Consider the following 23,986-nt stretch of genomic DNA (forward strand, 5'->3'; position numbering starts at 1 on the left):
AACATAAGGTTGGTCATCTGTGCATTTACATTAAACATCGATGAGATGATACAGACAGAATGCTGAGTTGTCGTCTCAGAAATCAGAAATAGTGGCTATGACACTCACTGGTCCTTGGCCTCCTTCCTTCCGCTTAGCCTAGTCTCAGGGTACTGGATTTGGGGTGAAGCCCTCCATGCACGAATTACACGAATCACTAGTGACTACTAGTAAATGGTAGTTATGTCAGGAACTCCGATTTACTATCCATTATCTATATTTACAATCTACATTTTGTGTTATAACTCTGCCAAATGATACATGCATGAAGCATATATATATTAACGTCAAAGTTTATGTTGGCTTTTGGCCCACAGCAGCAAACACTAACTATTATTTAAGACTATGATCATGTTTAATATAAGCATTCATCATTGAATGGAGAAAGGTTTCAGACGCCTTTTTCATTTTGTACAATTCTAAATTGGTGAACTTGCCAGTTTAGTCTAACAAAATGAAAAAAACAACCCTGAAATCTTTGCAATACATCTTATTTAACCATTTATAAGATGTCTTGATCATACACCATAGCAACTGTGACATCACCTTATTGTTAATGCCTGTTTTCCAAACTTCAATGCTAATCATCTTTTTTTAACCTGACTTGATGAGAGAGGTGGATTCCATATGGTAGAAACTTGTAAATGACAAGTTAGCCCTGCCCTAAACCTTGCTTTATCATCCTTTTTGACTCTAATGGGAACCAGAATTTACAAAATAAACAGTAAAACTTTAAACCAGCAACTGAGATCATAAATTGATCAAAAACGTTTGGTGATACAATCCAACACCAGAAAGGCTGTTTTCTGATAGACTTTATTCTACTGGACAGTTTTTTAATCAGTTACTCCCTGTAGGCCATTTCAGGTGTTTATGTTCTGGACTGGCTTACCCTTTTCAGGTCAACAATTTCCAACAACAATTATCTTAAAGTCTATGTTCTTGATTGGCCAACTGAATTGATTAGATATGCAAAATCTATTGTATGGCAAGCTTAAAAAAGCAAAATAAAAGGGAATATCATCCCCACAAATAAACACACAAATGATTCATAAACAGAACTGATTTGCTTATTTTTTTAAATTTATTAGATATTTTGTTATGTTCCATTGTCTAGACCTTCTGTCACAGCTTGGACGCTGCAGGAAAAAAGAACTAATTTTTATTACATTCACTACTAATTCCCCTGAATTTTGCCTTATCAGAAAAGAAAAGACTGAATACACTGTGAATCTTTGTCTTTCAAAACAAACAAAAAGAAAACAGAGGGAAAAAAAACAACAGTAGATTTTGCAGATGCTTTTTCATGATTACAATAAAGAAAACAGTATTTTTGACTCCGTCTGTTCCCTAAGCTTCTATCCCTCCCCTCACAGTCATACCTGGCATCACTGGTAATGCTACAAAAGGCGACTCCCGTCATCAAACTCAGGCTTTTCACTCCTCGTCATATAATTCAGAGGTCAAGCTGAATGGAGCTGGATTTTGGGAGAGGCCACTTCCTTCTTGTGTGATGCAATTCAAGAGTTTCTTAAAAGCATCAAGAGATCAAACCGAGAGAAAAAAAACCTAAAGAAAAAAAAAAAAGAGCATGCAAATTAGCTGTTTTGTTAAACCTATTTGTCCTCGTACTGGTGATATAACAGGTCCATGTCATGTTTGTACAGGTGTGAAACATGTCAGTGCTCCCGGAGTTATTAACATCCTGTAAAATCTATCCCTTTATCTGTGTAGCTGTACATTCATAAGCATGGATGAGGTACAGTTCAAGACGTGAACAGTTTGCTCTGCTTTAGCAGCATGCTATCCACAAAGCTGTTATGTGCTCCACTGACATTCCAACTTCCTTAGAGTTACTTGTAGCAATACAGTATTAAATGATAAACCTGACAATGCTGATGAGCGCTTTATCTGTAAAATCGGGCCTTTTATAAAGTACACTTAAAGGCTCTCTTTTACCTGTTAAACAGAAACACACAGAGATAGGTTCTATCAAAACCTACAAATTCTGAGACACACACACACACACACACACACACACACACACACACACACACACACAACTGATCAAAAGCCTTAACCAAACTACGTCATCATAAAAAACATCCTAAATATTTTACATTGAGCCTGACCTGATCTGTGTTAACTTCAATATATATATAAAAAAACTCAGCCCGTGCTGTGATGCACTGCTCTAACCTCAAGTCCATGCAGCCAGAAAAAAAAGTTTGTGACAGAGGGAAGTGATCAACACATTTTCTAGATGAGGCTCTGACTAGCTCACTGCAAGAGTCAAATTTGCAGTGCGACCTCATACTATACTACCTTCTTGTAGTTAGTTAACTTAGGTGAAAAGCTTTAGAAAAAAAAAAAAGTAATTGTGTGTGTGGGTGGACAAACAAAAAAACTAAGCTAATCCACATCTGTAACAAACATGGCAGATCTGCCTGGACCCATTTGTTCTGTCAGTAGAGTGGAAACAGTAGTTTGAGAAAGATATTAAAAAAAAAAAAAAAACTACCTTGATTCATGCACGCAGCAGTGCACAGACTCTCATCCTCATTTAAATCTAAAACAGAAAATTTAAAAAAAAAACAAGAAGAAGCTTTTGGGGAGGTTTGACGGTCCTCCAGTTAAAGCCCTAGCCAAGGAGAAAGGCCATGCAGCGACAGCATGAGGCAAAGTTCAAGAGGCTGCTGGTGGTGTGAGAGCACTCAGAAGCCTTGATCTTATGCTGAATGTTAACCATCTCAGTCCCCAGACTGACAGTTTTAAGAGTGAAGGCAGTTAAAAACACAAACAAGCACACAGATGCGTACGCCAACACAGAGGTGTAAAGTACATACTCTCGTGGAGGGTACTGACTTGCCCTCTAAACAACACACACAACACGCACTGCAGTGGCTGTAGACATGCAGCGACAGTTTAAAAGTGAGGAGTTGCTGTTGTCCACATGCACTTGTGTCGAAGAAAGGGGTGGGCAAAAATAAATTACCCATCATGCATGAGCATCATCTTTGCTTTTAAACCATAAAAAAATAGGCATGGATCTGCCTGAGAATTCAAAATAAAGAAGAAAAAAAAAGGCCAGACATAGTGGGCCAGTGGAACAAGGGCAGAGAACCGAGAAAAACCTTTTACCAGGACAAGTATATCGACAATACTGAGGGGAGAGACGAGGTTTAAAGTAGAGACAGACAGTTATAATACAAGGAGAACGTGGTGAATTCAATTGTCTGATACCTGCTTCAATCATCTCATAGAAATTTGTGTGGGAACGTGTAGCTAAAAACATTCTAATGAATTTAAAAGGCTTGACTTTGTGAGTCACCATTTACACACCTGGATAAAAACAAAGCCCATTGGAATAATCAACTAACAATTACATATCAGGCAATTTACGATCTGTGCAAAGTTTTTTTTTCTTTTTATATGAATGCAAAACCTTTTTTTTTTGTTTTGTTCTTTTTTTGATTTTTTTTTTTTTTTTCTTCTCTGAGTGAACAGGAGGCTTGTGACTGGGGGTAGGATCTGTACAGTACTGTTAACCAATCATTTCAAACCCCCCAATGAATCATGTGAGACAGGAAGCGAAGAGGCGACAATCAGGGCCATTTCCTCAGCGTGGTGGACATGTCTCTGATGACATCATCGTGACAGGGTTTGGTTGATTTGCCTCACTGCTCATGAGCAGCACTGGTGCCTCGAATCTGACCTGTTTTACGCAGCTGAATGAAAAAGAAAAGGCAGTAGTCAGCTTGTGTGTTGAATGTGTGGAAAAAGTCAAGTGATGCTTAAACTTTTTTTTAAACAACTTTTTTTTTTTTAAACACAGATAACATTAAAAATAAACATTTTGCCCCACTTTAGTTCACATATTTTAGTTCAATGTACACAAACTAGATCTAAATGAGAGGCAGAAAACTGACATATGGCTAAGCCAAACACAAAAGAATTCTCTTTGCCAAACTGTTGATGTTTTAAGTCTGTTAGTAAAGAGCAATGTGCATGCAGCCGACTTCCAAAAATCAAAGAAAAACAACAACAATAAGCATCACAAACACAAAACATGAGGAGGAAAAATGAAAGTGCCTGACGTGAAGGTGTGGGAGCTGAAAGAAAATCTTAAAATGTGAGCGAAAATGACAAACAGTAGCAGGCAGGAGGGGGAAAATGAAAATGATCACAATCCTATTCCTTATCTTATCATTGAAGGTTTTTACATACAATGTTTAAAATGTATTGGTCATAGATATTGAGAAGAATCTCTGTCTTACATGAATTTGTTGCAAACCCTCTTTTACTTATAACTTTCACTTATTACCTTTCGTTACCCCCATTCACAGAGGTTCAAATTATATTGCATTACATTCAGAGACATAACTACTTGTATAGTAGGTGTGTCAATTTCAACAGAAATATGTGTTAAAAATACATCCCACCCACTAACACATTACAAAATATGCCAAATAATTAGATTAAAGTGTTTAAAATATGAATATTTGATTAAAAAAGATTAAATTCAATTCAATCTGAAAAACTGCCTAAGAGAGGACTGTAAATCTGTCTTTGTGGAGTTGGCTTGTGAACACTCTGCCATCATTACCACGCGGTTGCTGTTAAATTATTTCAGACCTAATTACACTCCCATTGGGTCTAAGTATTTGAGAGTTTTATTTTGAAGAAAAACTACAACCATTAAGCTAGCTAATATATGTAATTAGGCTGCTGTTATTAAGTGTCATAAAACATAAAATTACTGAATAGAAGAAAAACCCTCAAACATTATTAATATGTTTTGCCTTTTTTCAGCTGACAGCAGCCTACTTATATTCCATAATTACAACATGCTCTTTCTCTGCGAGGGACATATCCATCTACCTGATATAGCTGGCTTTACCAGGTAGGTGGATATGTCCCTCAGAGGTACCTACTGCCCCTGGTAGTGCTGCTGAATATAATTAAGAATCCTCATCGACAGCCTTAACGCTCATTCTAGTTTTGATTGTCATGAATACAAAAAAATAATTAAGAACTGAAATCCACACATTTAAAGAAATAAAAATAAAAATAGGAAATAAAGGAGATAAAGGGATAAAAGGAGAGGAAGGTCAGAATGAAAAAAATGACACTGGGATATAAAGTGTAAGAGACAAGAGAACACTGGTTGGTTCCAGATATAGGTTAAAAACAGCAGGACGACAACAGCCTGAAGCCATGGAGTGGAGACTGATCCATGCAGTGTAACCATCACTCATGATGAAACTTACTCAGCCTGCCTCTAGTGTCAGACCTACAGCAACGGGGTTCTACTCATCTGTGGCACAGGTGCCTCGAACATCTCCTTTCTGACGCATCTAATGTGAAATTCAGGAGCAAAAGGGTTAAATCGCGAACACGAATCATGTTGTGTCTTCTCCAACAGCCCGGTCAAATATTTCAAACCATTACCACAGATTTCCAAACATTTCTAAATATGGAGACAACTGTATGTAATTTCAACTTTAAACTACCCCGAGACAAGGACAGTTATTTCAGATTGGATTCTGTTTGAGTTAATTACCTCCTCAAGCTCTTTTTGAGTCTCCTCTTCCATCCGCCTGATGTCCTCCATGGTCAAACCCACCCATTTGTCAATCCAACAGAACAACTGGCGGTGGAAGTTGGTGAAAATACGCTTTTCTTGCTGTGGAAAACAGACAGACATTTAAATGGAAAAAAAAAGAAAAAAAAAGAATACCATAAAGGTTGTACAGCAGCTGAAATAAAGACAGATTTTCCAAAATACAGAAGTGCTTTAGTGACCAACAGCAAGAAAGATTTGTTTCCTTCATGTCTTTATGTCACATTCATCACACTTGTGTAAAACACAAGCCACACTCAACTCTAGCATGCAAAGACAGGACATAAATTGAAAAGCTTATCATGATAATAAAAACACTAAAAAAGTTAAATGTTTTTTTTTTAAAAAGAAAGAAAGAAAGAAAAAGAAAGTAGTGTACCTCAGTGACCTTAAAATACTTAAAGACTATATAAGACTTCTCCTTTATCTGATGAGAGAGGAGAGCATATGTTACCCTGTGGATGAAGTTTTCCACTTTGGTCTGCAGACCCCACCATTTGAACTTGACAGTGACCAGTTTGTATGCACACATGTAAGGACAATCTGCCTTCAGCTCACTCTGCAAAGAGCACACAGGAAAAGCATAAATAAAGACAGGATTAGGATTAAGAAACAAAGGACAAAAATGAGCAAGATTCTGTGTCCATGTCTGGTACCTTCCATTCAGGGCCTAAAGGTCCTCTGTCTGTTTTGGCTGAGTGAAAAAGCGCAGGGTCTTCTTCTGGCTTATAGTCCTGCAGGAGAGTCAAAGGAAAAGAAATCTTTAAATGTTGCAGAACATCAACTTGTCTGCTGCAGGAGCACAGAGAAGGCACGATTCTTTGAAGACTGCAGATACTACACAGACTAGAGCCCAACGATTTTTCGGACCAATGTGATATTTGGCGATTAAAAATCTGATATCCCTGAAATTACTTCTTTACCCTCTACCAAACGTTGCTAGATGGTTGTTCTGTTTGTGGTGTCCCAAATGTGTTGTCAACAAAGAAGATGCAGAGTCCCATCTAGTGGATAAACTATGGAATATCAACACTGAGTATTAAAGGGTGCTGTTCCTGTCTCTTTTTTACATTTTTAATTTTCATTTCTTGGTCATAAATCCAGACACAAATATATCAGTTAAACTGCCAATATAGGCCGCTATATCACCCTGCCAATATATCAACACTGACGAAGAGCAACAATCTCTCTCTCTCTGTTACATGCCCTAAATCTTGCTGTCTCAGTCACACTGAATCCAGCCTACCCTTTCAGCAGAGTTCAGGATGGCCTGTAACACTGAAGAAGAGCAAGAACGTATCTCTGTTACATGCCCTAAATCCTGAGCTCAAGGTTTACTGTGCTGTTTTAATCCATTAGCTTTGTTGGGAAAGTGTGGCGAATAGCTGGAGCAGATGGACATTTAGATTAAGCCTTGACCTCCACACTGATCCACTTAAGTCATTACTTTACAGGAGTCAGTATAAGAAACACTGGGACAATCGAGACCCACCTCAATGACAATGCCTTAATACCACCTTTAAAATTTTCAACCAGAAGTACAATGATTTATGTTCTAACTGATGGCCCAATGGATTACTGAGCTGTTCCAAAAGACAGATTTATAGTTTATTTAATAACACAAACTATAAGGGCATTCCTTTCAAGTCAGACGGTGACAAAATGTTAAATTGACAGAAGCAAAAGACATAGATCATAGTCACACAAAAGACAAATGAATAGATTATGCAGGGAGAAAATAATAAAACCATCTGCTGGGATACTGTGATAGCAGAATTAGGAATTTTAACAGGAACATTTTAAGCTGGACATACACTGCGATTTTTTCAGTCGCGTTATTCAGCTTCTACTCAAACTGCACGATTGACTCGCAGGGGTTAGACAGACACTGTGCGTCCATAACATGGAGGTTATAACAGAAAATCTGTCGCTCGCTCTCCCTTTTTCTCCCTCTGTCTTTCACGCACACAGACATGCACACCGCCACCATCAACTTTGCTAAATTGCTAATGAAAAACATTGATCAGGCAGCTGTGATTGAGCAGCAATGTCCATCCACGGTCGTTGTGGTCATGATAATTTTGTGAGGCCACGCTGACAGTGTTAAAAGTAACCTAGTCAGTTTTGAAGATTAACAATGGCTAACACTGAGCAGTGCTGGTTTTCTAACACTGGAATATTTCTAACATTTTGAGTTATTTTCCAGTGTTAGAAAATCAGCACTGCTCAGTGTTAGCCATTGTTAATCTGCAAAACTGACTAGGTTACTTTTAAACATATAACACTGTCAAAAGTGTTAATTTAACACTCAACAGTGTTGTATTTAACACTCAGAGGTGTGGACCCATATAGACACTCTCTAGTGTTAATTTAACACTGGAGATTTTGCTGTGTACAAAGCTCTGTGTAGCTTTGAACATAATTTGACTCTTCTCCTGCACAAAATGAATCAAGCGAGCACAATTTACTCCAAATCAGTTACTCCAAATGTTATCAGATAACAGATGACAGAGCAAAAACAAGATATTTTGGTACTTATTCTTTCAGTTGTTTTCAGTGCTAATGACAGAGGTTAGTATGTATGCAGGAATGAATATAAAACCATATGCTTGACTGTGTTTTTGCACTTTTGGACATATAAACTTGTCTTTAATGTGTGATTTTATTCAATAAAATTCAAGTTATTTATAAAGTGCCAATTCACAACAGTGGTTGCCTCCAGGTGTTCAAACTGTAAAGCACTTTCTCAAATGTTATTACTATTGTTATTATTCAAGTTTATGAAAATATAATGGCAAAATGCAACAATCCTGTAAGTAGGGCTGGGCCATATTATACTGTTCATGGTAATACCGGTATAATGTTAGGCAATGATAAGAAAATGAAATATCGCGATAGAATATGGATAAAACACGTATGCGCAGAGCCTTTGTTTTCATACACACATGGTGGAAAAAGCATGATGGCGACGGAGAATGAGAAGGGCAAAAGCAAATCGTTGAATGAAACAGATGAAACAGAATTGGTTTGTAAAAATGGTGCAACTTTGGTTTTTGTCCGGCGCTCAAAAATCTGTTTAAAAAATGTTTTAGTGCAACTTTGGTAAGCTGTGACGCTGCACCGCTTGATGGATTGTCGGAGCATACGCGGAGTGATACGAACTGTACTTCAACATAATATTATCGTATTGTGTGTGTATAACTAAATTGTGTGAGTAAAGTTAGACTTATCTGACTGTTTTTTACTGCAGTTTCATGTTCCAAACCACCTCTTTTTGTGGAGTTGTAAAGTATTTTGTCTTGCATCAATTATATCGTCAAGTTATATCGTTATCGCAAATTTTCAAATATATATCTCGTGATAAACTTTTTTGGTCATATTGCCTTGCCCTACCTGTAAGTAAGGAAATCCTGCACAAAGTCATTTATCTGGTGAGCTGATCATCACAACACAGAGCATGTGATAATCAAATTAATGTTATCATGGTGATCCAGCCAGGTAAAAAGAGAACCACCTTTGTGACACTAAAAAGTTTGGTACCTGGCAAACCAACTAATCTATCTTCATAGTACAGCCCTCAGGTAATATAGTCCTGTTTGTGCTCTTGGTGATCCTTACATTTGATTTTGTTGTAGACATAGACAGGCTAAAGAACTTATTTTTGTAGTGAAGTGAAACTGAGTATTGATGGACACCTAATGGACCTACTCTCCTGTGATGGGTCCCTTTCAGATATCCTTTGAAAGCAATCAGCATTCAAACTATGCAGAGTCTATCACTCTGTTGCCTTCTCTCGAAGGTCCATACACGAAAGCATCTCATAGCCCCTGTGTAGGTTAAATTCCCACAGTCCTACTTTCTGTGGAGGTGGAGAGCACATGGACAATAATGTGGAAAAAAAAACAGCCTTAAGGCTGAAAACAAATTAATTCAAAGCTTTGTAAATTAGATATGGACTGGTACTGCTTTTATACTCAAAGACTTGTAAGAACACTCAAAGAGCTTTTTACAAGTCTCATTCACCCAATCACACACACATCCATATAAGTGATTTTTATTCTTTAGTCAAGCACTCTTCTAACATGTACAAACAGTCACACTAAAATGGATACATACAGGCAAACTCTGAATTCAGCATTTTGCCCAAAGATACTTTGACATGCAGACTAGAGTAGCCAGGGATCAAGCCCCTAACCTTCTGACCCACTCAAACTCCTGAGGCACAGCTGCTTTACCTGCATAAGCAACTGTAAATACATAATTTTCTAGTTAAAAAAACAAAACAAAACAAAAAAAACCCATAAAGCCCTCACTTTTTTTTTTTAAGAAATGTGTTCCAGCAAAAATATTGTCCCGTATTCAGGTCTATTAAACTTTTTTTTTTAACTTCTTAATGTGTGGCTTATAGGAGATCTTCATTAAACATCATCCATAATCAAGACTCACCCCTGGGGCCACTTCTTCTTTGTTTGCAATATCTATGGGTACGACTTCGACAGTCCTCCACGTCTGCTCATCCAGTTCATGGACCTGCATAAAGAAAACAAAGTGGAAACATTTCAGTGCAAAACAGGGAGAAAAAGAGGCATTTGTTTTTCATTCAAATTTGTTGAGTCCAAATCAAATCACATGCAAATTCAAAACTGCCGTGTAAACTCTAACTTGGACCCTTCTATCATGCAAGTGTATGACAGAAAGATTTATCAACATAAGGCTGGCCAGCCTGTGTTTTGTGGCTTTTAAATAGGAGCCTGTATCTCAACATAGGGACATAAAAATCATGGACATTTCTCAGGTGTCTAAACATTTACTTCAACCCGCACTATCCAGCATTTCTCAATATTATATAGATTTTCCTTCCCCCTCTCATTTGACAGAATTTCAATGCACTTCTGGGATACCCCCAGCATTCCTTTTCACTTACATTTTCTACTGTTCCCATGTCAGGTTTGTGCCAGGTCTCGATCTTAATCATGAAGTCATCCTTCATGTACTCATTCTGAAAAGTAGGAGACAAATAACATTCTTTATTTGTTGAAGTGAAGCAATGACAAGCTGTCACTCAGAAGTCAGGCAGGTCCCCTACACTGACAGTTACAGCTGATCTTGGCTGGTACCAACAACACTATGAATGGAAGGTTGTGAGACGTAAAACCTGCAGCTAAATCCAATTAACCAATCAGACTAAAGCAACACTGGTGATGCTATACCACTCAGCTCTGGTCTATTTTTAATATTAGTAACGCTAGTTAACTTGCCAGTAATGTAAAGCAATAGTGGGCTCTGAACTTCAAACATCAAAAGGACAGAGAAGCAAATATCAAGGAACAGAGAGTGGATCAAATATTTGTGGCATATGCTGATGAGCATTTGTTGCATACATAAAGTAATATCTGTTTACTTTATGCAAATGCAAACTGGCCTTAGAAAAATTAAACAAATATGTCAATGAAAATTGTAGATTAAGTTTTATGTTAAAGGATTTGAAGCAGGTAGTGGAAGATGTCACATCAAACTCAACTTTGTGGAAGTTTCCTGGCATAAAAATGAGCTGTGATCATCTAACTTGGTGTTAGACCCCTCCTGTCCTAGAGGACATGGAATGGCTAATGGGTGGATTTTCTGGTGGGACTAGGCCTTTAACAACAACAAAAAAACCTCCAAAAAGAGGTAATGAGTAACTCACCGTCACAACTGCAGAGTAAAAAGGAAAAGAGAAAAAAAAAAGAGCATCAGTATCAAATAATTAACAAAAAACTGTACATTTTTAGTATTATTTGAAATGCATTTATAAAATGCCTATTTCTGTAGTGGCTAAGTGCACTATCAAAACTATTAAATAATAACAAGTCTAAGTTTCTTCTGTGCAAACAATTTATTTGCCAAGTATTTTGTAGTAAATAATAGAGGAATACGAGGCTCTTGTTCTATGGATCTCTCAAATTTCCCTGTCTCGGACTGCAGCTGGTAGTCCTTCTTCCTCAGCCTCGATGAGTTGGTCATAGCAGCGCATGAATCAGCCTTCCACCTGCTGCAAGTTCTGGTTAGAGTGATTCTCCCACTTGCAGTGGATCTCTGAATCAAAAGGTCTACTGTTGTCAGCTGCAGTCCAGGATGGTGAAATACTGGGGAAAACATCTGAATCATACAGAGGACTTCCACAATTGCAGCCTGGCTGGCAAGCCAGCTGGTAGGGAAACATGAGACAGGAAGGGCTGTGGGTAACTGGTCACTAGCATCTACTAGTGAATCAATTGCATATTTCCTCACTGACAAATTACTTGCCATAATTTTATCATTAATGCAATTCAAATAACACAAGCACACTTCTGCGTGTACTTACTAGTGCGACAGTATGGGTAGGCATTCCAAGCCTTTTCGTGAAAAACTAATGCTCCTTCTGGTGCAATCATCTTCACGTAACCCGGGACTTTACTGTTATGAAAGAGAAAATTAGACAATACTTATACTTTCCAACTTGTGTCTTTCAAAGGCCATAAAACATTGTAACAGGGAGCCGACTGCGCTCTTTAAAACTAATAATAACTCTGTTTGTAAATGGCTATTATCTGAAATATTTAATCAATTCTCATGCTGTACATGTCTAGAGCTCTTACCCAAACCCATTTCCCGTAATCACATAATCACAAAGACCATACAATATACATACGGTGGACAAAATAAGTTTAAACATCTGACATAAAGCCTGAAACTTTATGCACATTTTATCTATTTTCAGTTGAGGGACTAGACTTTTCATTTAAACTAAGGGAAAAAAAACCAGTCCCCTAAATGCATCACTTGCAGCGCGAAAGTAATTAACACATATACATCTAGTCTTAGACTATTAAAGTGATAAAAAATTGTAACTTTTTGACCAGCTCTCACGTTCCCTTTCAGTCGATTCACTTGGTACAACACATAAGTATTGGATATCACACCCTCGCGTGTCCTGGCTGAAGAAACTTTTATTCACACCTTTAAGGCAGATGACGTGTGATGACACACGCACGGCCCCGCCTGCACATATAGCCGCTTTCATCACAGTCATCCCTCAGTTCTTACGCTCTTCACCTCGCTGAGAACACCTCTGCTGAGTTGGTCTAGCTAGCTGCTGCTAGTTAGCGCCGTTGTCTGCCGACTTGAACTTAGCTTAACTGCCCCTGTTGGTGTTAGCCTCCAGTGCGCAGTTGGTGTGTAGGCTGCCCGCAGAGCGCTAATTTCGAGTTTTTCCTGTACAGCGTTTGGCTTTGCGGTTTGGAATAGACTCCTAACCGAAGCGAGCAAAGCAGAAATCTTCTGTTCGCCCCTGTCCTCAGGGGTGTGGTTTCTCTTTGCACAAAAGTGACCAGCACGATGCCTGCCCTGTCTGCCTGGCGATCGTCAACGCTAGGAGACCGTTGATGGAGCCCAAAGCCTGTGGGTTTTGTCGACGCTCGACCCCGGAAAGACAGGTGACGTTTGTGGAAAATGTGCTGGGAGGGACGGCTGTCGCACGGCATGACCTTTTCCTTTTCGAGTCTGGAGCCCTGGCTTCATCAGAGTCCGAAGACGAGGATTATCCGGTCGATGTCCCCGCAATTAGCTGGGCTGACCACATGGAATACGGTGATGGGTTAGCTGATGATGAGCTGGAACCATGCAGGAAGACGATGACGTGCTGGACATCGGCCTGGACATCGATGGTTTGTCAGAGGATGAGCAGGAGTGTTCACTGTTCACATATGCCGCCGCTGCTGCGCCGGTCGGGAACGATGACACTTCTCTTTTTTTCCCCTGTTTCGCCGTGCTTCTGAAAAGCTGCAATTGGACTGGCCCTCTCCTCCGACAGCTCAGAAGCCGTTCAATTGGCAGGCTTTTTCCTCCCTCCGGAGCCTGCAACGACCAAAACCCGCCTTCCCATGTTCCCATACTTTGTCTGCCAGCTAACGGCATCATGGGACAAACCTCTGTCTACCTGCGTGTGATGACAGGTAGACAGAGGTTTGTCCCACTGTGCCCGGCTATGGACAGTGCATGGAGGGCGACGGCACCAAGGAGACTGGCTTAGCTAACCCACCCCTTATGGAGCCATCACCATGCTCCAGACGTACCAGGTGATGTGCCTGGTTCCTGGTGACAGCACCGCTGGCACCTCTTCTTAACAAGGTCAGAGTTGCCATGGATTACACCCTCTGCACTGTGCAGTGCTTTCCCTGGGCAGACGGATGGCATCGACAGTAGTGGCGCAGAGGCACCTGTGGCTGACCCTCTCTGACGTCCCGGATAGGGACAGAGCTGTATATCTGGACGCACCAGTGTCTGCGGCTAGGTTATTCGGACATTCACTTGAAGCCATTCAGGCTAGACTCGACTGAAGCAGACAGAAGCTCTGCACAACATCATCATTAGGCGAAGTCCAAGCCCGCAGCTAGCTCTCACAGGCCCACCGCTCCTCTGCCGACTGGCAAGAGACCGGCGCCCACTGCTGTAGTGGGTGTGCCGCCAGCGGGGGCACATCCTCCAGCCCGAGCTCCACGCCAGTTGGCCTAGAACAAAGGCCCACCCTCGGACCCCCGGCAGGACCTGACGCCCAGGAGGAAGAAGCCTCAGCCCTCCTAGTTGTGGTTTCGAGGGGTCTAGGGGCAGGAAGACGCTGCTCTTACCCCTCTGTTGCCGCCCAAGAGGTGCCACTTAAGTTCTGTTCAGGTTGTCAGCCCCAGAAGGCGCTGCACTTTCCTAACACTGTCTCCCAAGCACAACGCCCTGCACACAAAATGCCTCAAGTTGTAAATGTTCAGGTGACCACATCAAGTGTTCCACCTGTTTTTCATTGTTGTGCCCCAGGAAAGGTGCCTCCAACAAAATGGATGAATGTACATGTTCCCATATTACAATCAATAAAGAGTGTTGTTTATTCTCAAACAATCACAAATGCTCAGCCTGCAGGCAGAATGAGCCAGGTCAGCCAGCTGGCTGCTCACTTGCCTCAGTGGTGGGCTTGCGCCCCTCTCAGTGAGTGCTGCGAACCGTTGCCATGGGTTACCGGTTGTAGTTCAGGGTCAAGCCGCCTCTTTTCCGGAGAGTCGTAAACACGACTGTCGGCACCGAAGCGGCCATGATACTTAGAGGAAATAAAGTTGTATTGCAGAAAAGAGCAAGACGAGTGGTCCCTACTTTAGAGACAGACAAAGGTTGGTACAGCCGTTATTTTGTTGTTCCGAAAAAAGGGGGAGGGCTTTGGCCCATCCTCAACCTGCGAGTCTTGAACACGTATCTACGAACGTACAAGTTCAAGATGCTAACACTCAGACAGCTCTTGAGTGCAGTTGGCCCAGGAAATTGGTTTGCAAGAATCGATCTAACAGATGCTTATTTTCATGTAGCTATACACCCGAAACACAGGCAGTTTCTGGGGTTTGCATTCAAGGGCGTAGCCCTACAAATACCTGGTGCTGTCGTTCGGGCTGTCACTCGTTCCTCGCACCTTTGCGAAATGTGCCGAGGCAGTGCTAGTGCCCCTCAAAGAGACAGGCATCCGCATCTTAGCCTACCTAGACGACTGGGCTCTCGTAGCTTGCTCCAGAGAGCAGGCAGAGACACAGCTGTCGCTGGTTCTGTCACACATTCAGACACTGGGGTTCTCTGTGAACTTTCAAAAGAGCTCGCTTATCCCAAGTCAGCAGATTTCTTTCCTTGGTTTGGAAATATGCTTGCTTTCCAGCCACGCATATTTGTCGGAGCACAAACTGGCCGCGTTTCATCGCTGCCTCGCTCAGTTTCAGCTTGGACGCAGACTCCGTTTCCAGATATTACATTTGTTGGGCATGATGGCATCTATGATCGCCGTAGTGCCACTTGGACTGTTAAAGATGAGAGCGTTTCAACGCTGGACTCTCTCTCACCGCCTGTGTGCATCATGTCTCCTCCTAACTGCGTCTTGCATGCTAGCGCTCTGTCCTTGGAGGGAGCCCGGGCTGCTGCATCAGGGCTCTCGGATTGGGAGGGTGTTGTTTCGCAAGGTGGTATCCACAGATGCTTCCCTAAGAGGGTGGGGAGCGCTGTACGAGGGTTGCATCAGTGAGAGGGATCTGGTCGACAGCCCAGTGCGAGCTGCACATCAACCACTTAGAGCTGTTAGCAGTGTTCTTAGCTCTCAAACATTTTCGTCCAGTCCTGGAGGGCCAGCATGTCTTAGTCAGGATGGACAATTCAACAGTGGGGGGGGGGGGGGGTGTCCTCTGGTGAGAGAATGGAGGTTACACCCTTTAATAGTGGCTCAGATTTGGGATCTATTTGGTAAGGCTCAAGTAGATCTTTTTGCCTCCAGGGTAAATACTCCCTGGCCCCTGTTCTTCTCCATAATGGACCATGATGCACCCTTGGGCATGGACACACTAGCGCACCAATAGCCACACGTGCTCCTGTATGCATTTCCCCCAGTGGAAATGATATCTCCAGTTCTAGAGAGAGTGCATCAGCAGTCTCTCTCTCTGTTGTAGTGGCCCCTTGGTGGACCACAAGGTCGTGGTATGCAGAGATAATCAGCCTGCTAGCAGCGAGTCCTTGGCAGCTTCCTCTCTGCAGGGACCTCCTCTCTCAGGCGGGAGGAGAAGTGGTTCATCTGCGCCAGGATCTGTGGCGTCTTCGTGCTTACCTGCTGAGAGGTTAAACTTGATTGCCAAGGGTTTGCCGCCTAGTGTGATAGCGACAATTCAGAACACTAGCGCCTCATCTACTAGAGGCTTGTATGCTTACAAATGGCGAGCCTTCGAGCAATGGTGCCAGGTCCGCCATACTCTCCCATTTCAGTGCTCTATTGTGGATGTTTTGATATTTCTGCAGGAGCTGCTGGATAAGGGCCTTTCATTTTCGACAATTAAGGTTTATTTAGCAGCTATATTTACTTGTCATATTGGCTTTGACGGGGTGACACCAGATGTACATCCGCTTGCCATACATTTTCTGAAAGGAGTTCGCTGGCTGAGACCCGTGCTTAAGTCCAGTGTCCCTGCTTGGGACTTGTCTTTGGTGCTGGAGGCCCTTTGAAGCCCCACGTTTGAACCCATTGAGTCTGTGGATGTGAAATTTCTTTCATATAAGACTGCATTACTTCTCGCTTTGGATTCGGCAAAGCGAGTGGGTGACCTTCATGCACTGTCTGTGCATCCCTCCTGCACACAGTTCTCTCCTGATGGCCACATGGTCGTATTGCGTCCAAATGCTGCCTATTTTCCCAAGATCATGCCTGCATCTTATAGCTCAATGGAGTTGATGAAACCAGGAACAGACAAGAACTTTGCATATACAGAGCCTGTCAATCAAACAAATCATCCTTATTGAGTGTTTAAGTAATTAGGTCAGACTAATTGTCTCTTATAGAGGACCCTATAATTTCCCCTTCATTCCTCTACGAAAGAAAATTAATTTCAAAGCCTTGCCTTTTTAGATGATATATTTTATGTGTGTACTGTCCCTTCTCTCCATCCTTCTCATAGGGTTCATTCTTCAGCACTTCAATGCCTTCTCCTCCTCCTGTCTCATTTTTGCTGGCCTCAGCCACAGAGTACAGTTGCCCTACTTGATACTGCAAGAAATGGGAACACAAAGAAGACAGAGTGGAAATCAGCTTTGACTACAGTGAAAAATCCTTAGATTAACTGGAAGGATTGCGAAAGGCTTTGCGGGCCCTTGAAGCCTGTGAAGGCACATAAGTGCAAAGATGGAGTATCACTAACAGCAACTAGAACCAACATAGGAAGTAATTGTCTGTATTAATGTACATTAAAAAAGCAATGTTGGGCTGCACGTTCGTTTACAAGAGTCTAGCCACATTTTAAACAGCATTTCAGTCACTGAGTTGTACACTTAAAGGTTTTAAACACATTTTTACAAGCCCATCAATAACATCTTTATATTTGTACATTTTATCTTTAAAAAACAAAAACAAAAAAACTTTGTCCCTTTATTTGGACTTGTATGCCTAATGAAGTCCACCATCCTGATATTAATGGTTATTTGACACAATGTGCTTCACAATACGAGCAGTAACAAACTAATAAAAAAGACCCAAACAGACTCATATAGAAAATCCTTCACTGTGTTGAGAAAAAAACAACACAACAAAACAATTATTTCTTGTAGAATCCCAATAATAACCTCCATTAGAAGTGAAAGTTATTAAAGACTAAACAGAAGTCTAGTTTTGAGATTACACACACACAAAAAAAAAAAAAAAGAGCATAAAAGCATCATTGCTGTTAAGTCAACAGCCAGAATGCAGTTCAAAAGGTTGAGTCTACACCCCAGTGTAACTCTGATCTCTGCAACACACAGCCTGTCCCAATAACATCAGTAGTCTCTAACAAAGGCTTTTTGTCTTAATATGAGGTTCAGACTAAAGCCAGCGTGGATGAACATTTTCTGTGTAAGACAAACACAATACTCCCTCTATTTTATCAAAATATAACAATAGCACAGTGAATTTAAATAATATGCCCATATATATTTTAAGAGAACATGTAGGCAATAATACTCACCTCTTCCACAGAGACTGGCAACACTACACGGCTGTAAGGAGGATATGACAGGAAAAGAAGAGAGAAACAAATAGGTTAAAGACATAAAAGATATGAATAAAATATGAATAAAATTCCATTTTTAAAATAGAACCAAGCTGATCAAATGTTAAGGATTAAACACTCTTTTGGATGGTTGTAAGGAGACAGATGCCACTGCCTAGAAACTTTTATGAAATGGTTCAACATTCCTAAAATTTTGCTTCTTTAAAAACATTTTTTTGCTATAAATGTTTACCAGTCTGAATGTTAACACGTCAGTGAGTAACTTAGTATATGGCTGTAGCTGAACTCCAATTACTAAGTAGCAATAGTTTTCTGATAAAATTATGAGCAAGCACTTGATAACAGTGTGAAGGAGGAACGTTGTTTCGAAGAAACAGGTCATCTGCTGCCAGAACCTCCGAGGTGAGGGGAAACAGATGCACCTAGCAGATGCAGCTATGGTCCGAATTTCAAAATCCTACGTTCACATATACAAGATTTTCAGAAAACGTGACAGAGAACTCTCAGTGACCTTAAGGTCGAGGTCACTGAGATTTTAACTTGTACAATATTTTTAGTAGATACACCTAGGGCTGTGCTATATGACCAAAATCTCATATCTCGATATAAGAATTCTATCGTCCCGATAACGATATAAATCACAAAAATGTAACATTTTCTGTAAATTCTGTGACTCTCGGGCAGCTCGACTTGCGGGAAGTGTTTCCAGCTGCGCGTCATGTAGCTGGAGTCGAGTGTTTTAACAGATGCATGAAACTATACATTTTTAGACATAAGTTGTAACGGCCGCCGTTTTCTTTGTGAGTATTTATTACACAGCATGCTTCGGGGAAAAGCTTGTTCTAACGTTTGACTCTAAGGTTTATTTTTTAGCACATGGCGTCTTTTTTTTACTTCTCATCCGTAAATAATCTGCTCTTTCCCGTGATTCAGTTTATTTTGAAAAGTCTCAACAGGATCTTGAGCTTTATTGTGAAAGGTTTATGTGGAACATAAACAAGCGGACACGCGATGGTGTTACCGTCGTTGTTGCTAACCACAACGCATAAAAACAGGTGCTTGTCCGTCCGTAGTGTGGTAATATTAAATATAAGAGAAAGAGAGAACTTTAAGAAATTAATATAGCCACTAGAGTGACCATCAAAACGATGAAAAAAATATTGCCGTAAATAGTTTATTTTGCGACACCATGAAACAAACGATAGACGTTTTTATATTGTCATCCGATATATATCGTTATATCGAACAGCCCTAGATACACCTATAGTATCAATTTAAAACTCCTATGCCACTTTGTTCTCGAGTTATTGCATTCATAAACTTGGGTGTCTGTATTGACCGCCTGCCCAGCAGGTTGATGACAATAGATGGGGGTTAAAAGTGCAGCACAGAGAGACAATGATCAGGATAAAACACAAACTATTTCTCAAATCAAATCAAATCAAATCACTTTTATTGTCACATCTAATGACTCAAGTTGGCTTCAAGTTACAGGCTGTCACTTGATGAAATCTGTTGTAGTAGGCATTAAAAAAAACATCTCATATTTAATGACTTTTTCTATTGTTGTTGTTTTTTGGGGGGACTGGGGGTCATATGATTAATTTTGGGGTATGTGGGACCTAGAACCAATGAAAATGACATTTAACCCCATAGAAATTAATATCAAACAACAATGGCAGCATGCCAGGTTGCCTAGAAACTTGTACTAAAAAAAGAAACAAGAATTGGTTCCACAAGTTTGAATTTATTTTTGCATTTTCTCTAACCCACCCAGGATCAAAGAATACATACAGGCTCAAGTGCATACATACACCCACACCAATACTCGGTTAAATGTCCCTTAGCAAATTGGACCTTGGCCAAATGCTTTTGGTAGCCATCAACAAGTTTCTGGCTGGATATCTGGCCACTCTCAGAAATGGTTTCATTTAAATTAGTTTGTTTCATCCAGCTTTTAGGCATAGTTCACAAGTTAGGCATGAGGTTGGAGCTTGGACAGTCCATTCCAGAATCTTAATGAGCCATTTCTAAACAACTGCACATCAGTTTAACCTTCCTGTCGTGTTTGGGTCAACTGTACATGAGTATAAATTATTCAGATGTGTAACCACTTTCCCAAGTGGTTCAATAAATCAAAACTTGTGATCAAATATTCAGCCAATTTCATGCTAGATGCTTGTTAACGCCTACCAAAAACATCTTTCAAGGTGCAGTTGGCTAAGGGACATTTAATAAAATATTGAATGCATTAGTAAAAATCCAAAATAATTTCAAACTTCTGCAACCAGTTCCTGTTTTTTAAAGCCAATAAAAGATACATTCTGTACAATCATTTCATCTTAGCTAAAGAAGAGTTGTAAGAAATCATTAAACCCCCCAAATTACCATCAGATATTGTGTATCTATTAAGCTGTAATCCCCACTAAAATTGAAACTTAAATAGTTACCTTTTAAAAACTAGATTTGACAAACCTAATGTTTCAAGACAATTTAGTAGTAGTAGTTCTAGTGTTAACCTTAAACGTATTAAAATAAGAGCTACTAGACCTGAACTATTATATGCATATTGCAGCTTAATTACAAAATGAAGAAAACCACCAAACAGACAATAACGAATTCTTTCTTGCTTAGATCTTCATGTCCTCATTAATAAAAAATACTCCTAGACTGGCAGAGTTAGCACCCCACCCTTTACCTAAACATCTACTGATTAATCAAGTGTGTGTTCTCTTGTGTACTCAATGTCTACTGTATATAAACACTACTGTGTGCTACACAATATTATACTTCAGAATATCTACATAATTTGCATAATGCATGCAATTTTCAAAGGTACAAAAAGTTGTGTCACTGGCAATCATTAAAGGTGACTTATTTGCTCATTTTCACCTAGTTTTTGTCAGTACATCAATAATCAATACATTACAACATATATTTAAATCTTCAGCATTTAGTGTCAAAGAACAATCATAACCCCAAACTGTATTTACATTGACTAATACTCACTATGTGTAAAAAATAATGGCAGCGAAAAGGTCTACACCAGCGGTGTCGAACTTCAGGCCTCGAGGTTTTAGATAGCACCCTGGGTCAACACACCTGAATCAAATGATTAGTTCATTACCAGGCCTCAGGAGAACTTCAAAACATGTTGAGGAGGTAATTTAGCAATTTAAATCAGCTGTGTTGGATCAAGGACACATCTAAAACCTGCAGGACACCGGCCCTCGAGGTCTGGAGTTCAACACCTGTGGTCTACACTGAAAATGACCTTCTTGGGTTAAAAAGGCCAAAGGCCAAACTGGCTTGTGAAGACATACTTGAATTTCAGACATCACAGACAAATGCAGTACAAGTACTCTGGTGCTCAGACACAACCTTTATTAAAGTTTGAATTATAAGCAGCTTTATTTGTTTCTCTTGCTACAACAAATAACAGTGTAAATTTATAGCTAAAATAATGAGTAAATGAATTGATTAGTTATAGAATGAATTAGTAATAGTCAGTTAAATATTCATGTAGAATCCCTTAAAATGTCAGGATTCTTAAATGTAATAATATGACTAAAAAAAATCAATTTCTACAGTGGTCCTACAGTGATACAACAGGCATCTTTTCATCCTAAGTGGAAATTCATTCTACCATTTTTTCCCACAGTCTGAAAGCTCTGTATTCATATGCACATGCACATCCCTTAACTATCGCTTTGAAATTTCAGCAAATTGTATTTGCTGATCATCTATATATTTCAGCTGCTTCTCCAGTGCAACTGTCTGGCAATGTAGCTGCAGAAGGTAGTCCTTGCTCTGCTAACGAATAGAGGGCCTAACCAGATTCTTGAGCAAAGGAAGAACAGCTACATGTGCCGTTAAATCCAACATTGCACATTTTTCACAAAGTCAATTGAAATAACTGCACCAAAGCTGCTTTATAAATAGTATTATTTAGTACCGAAAATCGGTTGTACTAAGAAAGTAATTATGCCTGACATAAAAACATCATAATTAATGCTCATGTTCAACGTATACAATCACACACGTGGCAGTGGACTAAACCAGCCCAGTGTAACATATCAAAATGTAAGGTCAGCCTTACAGCATTAATATTAGTCATCTGTGACTCAATTCTATCAAGTCTAACATCAAAAGTACCACACATTTACCAGTGGCAGTGGCTTACAGTTATTTTTTGCATCACACCAATTTTGCATGGGCTAAATGTTCAGTGTCATGAAAGGCTGAAAGACATTAAAGCTGTAAGGTTGTTTTGTTTTGAACTAAAAATCTTAAATTATTTAAAATTGCATTATCCAGCAACAAAAAGAAAAGAAGATACATACTACAATCAGTTCAGAATTTTAAAATACGTGATTAACCAGTAACAACACAAGCTTATGTTTAGGAATTTTTTTAATATATTGAGATATAAGCCATTAATGAAAGATTAATTTCAGTAACCAGTATATTTGTTTCTCCCTACGTGAGACTACGTTAGTTGCTTTTAACCAACAATTTTTATAGATATTAATAGTCCTGGCTCTGATACTGAAGTACTGTATGGAATCGAACCCACTCTGTGCTATCCCCTAACAACAGGTAGCCTCCCGTTATATGTAGGCTACACAGGTTAGCCACGCAGTGAATGCTAGATTTAATAAGAAAGAATGAAAACGTCCACTGCATAGTTTCAATCCACCCGATTGATGGGCAGAAATATTAAGAGTAATTGTTTTAACAATTACGCATCATTAATATAGTGTTCGTGTTAGCTGCCCAGTTTTAGAGGGTTAACTTTATACCACTAGCGCAACAAACTAACAGCAAAGTAGTTAGTCCTTCCATAACCCCATGCTAGCTTGTAGGCTATAGCTGACGTATGGTACGGGGGAGTACAGACAATAAACCCTGCATAACTATTTCCTAACAATAAGCTCTCTTCTGCTTTAACAATGAGTTGTACTAGCAGCTGATTGTGGACTTTTAAATAAACTCGGTTGTCAGAGAATTGCCATGCTAGCCGCTACAGCTAACTTAGCCAGCTAGCATAAATGGTAAATCCGACAGAAGGACCCTTAATCTCTCACTCACGGGACCAAAGCTTAACGTAACGGCATTTCAGAGATATAACACGCTGCTACATGGCTAGCTGCAGTCACGTTGGCAATACAGCAAACCGTCAAAGTAGTACTAACTCGCTGAATGTGCAAAAGGCTTATGTGTGAGCGGTGCAGCCTTTTTATGTAACTCGTTTTCATTAAGAAGCTAATTATCCCCTCTGCATCTACAACTCAGAAGCTAACTGTAGCTTGTACTAGCAACGCCTTAAAAAGACCGGTGGGTCCCGTTATCCACGTCCTGATCCAACCTGCTCAGAAGCTGGCTTTTTACAGACTACAGGAGCGTAAAATACAGCGAACGACAACGCTAAATGAAACACACATGCGTACTTCTCAATAATCAAATGTGGGACCGATCTGAATACCCCACTAAACGCACTAAAAAAAACATTTTTTAAAAACATTTTCACACTCACTATTCCTTGATGAGCACCATCTTCGTCACACGGGCTGCGGCTGCGCAGTGGTAATCGACACCCGATCAACAAGTCAGTTCCGCCCTCCGGGAAAAATCTGATTGGCTGAAACATCCACACCATTGTTCATGTAATACTGTACCTCTGTATTCCATTGAACACTATGTTAATGTATTTGTCATATACTACTATGATATGTTCAGTGATATTTATTATGGCGAAATA

General features: G+C 40.1%; 1 protein-coding gene across 2 annotated transcripts; it reads right to left on the reverse strand.

Moving 5' to 3' along the window:
- Positions 1–1,101: 1,101 nt before the first annotated feature.
- Positions 1,102–23,840, reverse strand: pitpnb (phosphatidylinositol transfer protein, beta). 2 transcript variants are annotated; one of them, XM_082540935.1, is made up of 12 exons: positions 23,762–23,840; positions 18,181–18,211; positions 17,083–17,228; positions 12,006–12,097; positions 11,349–11,356; positions 10,587–10,661; positions 10,109–10,192; positions 6,319–6,396; positions 6,117–6,221; positions 5,603–5,725; positions 5,310–5,396; positions 1,102–3,767 (listed from the first exon to the last, which is right to left on the reverse strand). In XM_082540935.1, exons 1-11 carry the CDS (start codon positions 23,779–23,781, stop codon positions 5,349–5,351), a joined length of 810 nt encoding a protein of 269 aa, XP_082397061.1. In that variant the 5' UTR covers positions 23,782–23,840; the 3' UTR covers positions 1,102–3,767; positions 5,310–5,348. The 2 variants fall into 2 exon arrangements, with proteins under 2 accessions (XP_082397061.1, XP_082397060.1); XM_082540934.1 differs by lacking the exon at positions 5,310–5,396.
- Between the last annotated feature and the right edge of the window lie 146 nt (positions 23,841–23,986).

The sequence above is a fragment of the Aulonocara stuartgranti genome (genome assembly GCF_965226115.1).
Source record: "Aulonocara stuartgranti genome assembly, chromosome: 7".
In the NCBI taxonomy this organism is placed as follows: Eukaryota; Metazoa; Chordata; class Actinopteri; order Cichliformes; family Cichlidae; genus Aulonocara; species Aulonocara stuartgranti.